At 35.3% G+C, this 1970-nt stretch overlaps 1 protein-coding gene across 1 annotated transcript; it reads right to left on the minus strand.

Moving 5' to 3' along the window:
* Positions 1-29: 29 nt before the first annotated feature.
* On the minus strand, positions 30-1479 carry LOC105315920 (solute carrier family 15 member 4-like; the record flags this gene model as incomplete). The annotated part of the gene is made up of 1 exon (XM_011410698.1): positions 30-1479. A coding segment is annotated over exon 1 (1450 nt), but the record flags the coding sequence as incomplete, so codon positions are not given.
* Positions 1480-1970: the final 491 nt, after the last annotated feature.

Consider the following 1970-nt stretch of genomic DNA (forward strand, 5'->3'; position numbering starts at 1 on the left):
GATGCCTCCTCCAATGTCAATGAATATACCATGCAAAAACCAGAACAGTCCAATGACCATTCCATGCATACCAAAAGGAGACTGACTACATAGGAACTCAAATGAATATATCCATGTGAGAAAATGTGATGTACCAGCTAATACTGATGGTATGACTAGTATCCAATAGGAAATATCAATTGTTTTAGTAACTGGTTCCCATATGAAGAAGCAAGGCATATTAGAAATATCATCACTAATCCTTCCGATCAAGTCAATGAGAAATAAACTAATAATAGACAATATAATAAGAATGTTAGCCAAACCAAGTCCTTTTAATGGATTAGTTATAAAATATTCTAATTTAGGGAAGAGAGGTAGAATAACCAGCTCAAACAAAGGGACTATAATAAAAAATGAGGAGAATTTGCCAAGGACCCAAATCACAGTTTCAGCATTTCCTTTTAAGTCTTCATAACCATCTTTAAATTGTGCAGCAAACATTGAACTATTTAAAAATGTAACAGTGGAAATAAAAAGGGGAGAAAAGGTAACTAAAACAACAGTAATACGTAGAAAAGTCTTTACATTTTCCACTTCTTCATGAGAGAAACAACCACCATACCTCTCCTTAGCAAGATCCATTCTACTGGGCTCCTCTCCCCAGTATGTGAATGCACTACGATGCTGTCTTCTAGTGCGACTACTTTTGAGAGTAAATTTCAATACCTTAAATACAATTTTGTAAGGATTAGGAATAGGTATGTGCTCAAAACGATGCTTAAAAAGAAAATGAAGACAAAGAGAAAAAGAAAAGAGAGCAAAAGCCACAACTGAAATGACAAGTTCATCTGAAATAACTGATAATGCAAAGCCACCATAAAAACACAGTGAGAACCAGTGAATGAATGCTCTTATCTTGACAGAAGATTCATTCATCAACTGATCTATACCATATGGTAATATATTAGAGATAATGAGCGAGAGTGATACTAACATTAAAACAAAAGCTATACCAAAAAACACATATCTTCCTATCAGAGCAGTAGTAGTACCACATGAGTGATATTGCAAACAGCATCCTATGGCCTGTATTAGAGTGCCTATCCAACCAAGCCATAGACCAAGATAAATAGCATTACCCCTACCAATCTTAGTATCTGATAACCAACCACAGAAAGGGGCAAGAAGAAATATAGAATTTCCTACCATAAGTCCAACAACAGGAAATGCTATAATTTTACCAGATTCAATAGATCCACATTGGTTGTATGGGTTGCGGGAAAAATTTGTGAAAAAGATTTCAAATAATGAACAGCTAACTCTTATTGGTAGAATATAAATCAGTAGTAGGATTGAAGTTAGATTCAATGAACGAGACTTTAATTCCTTACAGTAGTTATTGAAGCAGTTGAAAGGTTTGTACTTCCTTTTACTTGCATTGTTAACAAGTGAAGAAGAGGGTAACAACCTCCTTCTTTCTGGAGAGACAGGATCCATCTTATTTTAATAGTAGTGAACAGATATATCAAAATCACATGACAGTTGTTTTAGTCATAGTTTGTCCCCACCCTTTTACTCATGTTATGATAACACAAAGCAATAGCTTACAAGTGATCGCAGGGCAACAAATACTGGCAAAAAACACAAACCTTTTCTCAATAAAAAAAAACAGGTTGTGCATTGTATAAACCAGGATAGCGTCAAATTGTCAACTCCCCTAAGATGAATATCAGTTATCAGGGCTGGGTTGTTCTGCTCCAAATACTGACTCAAAGATATGAAGGAAAGGGACATTGATGATCCACTTACCTTGGCATTTTATTTTTCTTAGTTACTTGGCTGTGGCAGTTTCTAAAGCTAGGGAGATGGCTGCATATTGTCAAATATCATTGCTAATGTTTATGTAAACTGACAAGTATGCCAATGGCACCTCCACTTGAAGCAATACACATTCATCTTACTGAGTAATGTGCAGCACTTTTATGCTA

Source organism: Amphimedon queenslandica, unplaced genomic scaffold (assembly GCF_000090795.2).
Source record: "Amphimedon queenslandica unplaced genomic scaffold, v1.1 AMPQUscaffold_6922_Cont21123, whole genome shotgun sequence".
Classification (NCBI taxonomy): Eukaryota; Metazoa; Porifera; class Demospongiae; order Haplosclerida; family Niphatidae; genus Amphimedon; species Amphimedon queenslandica.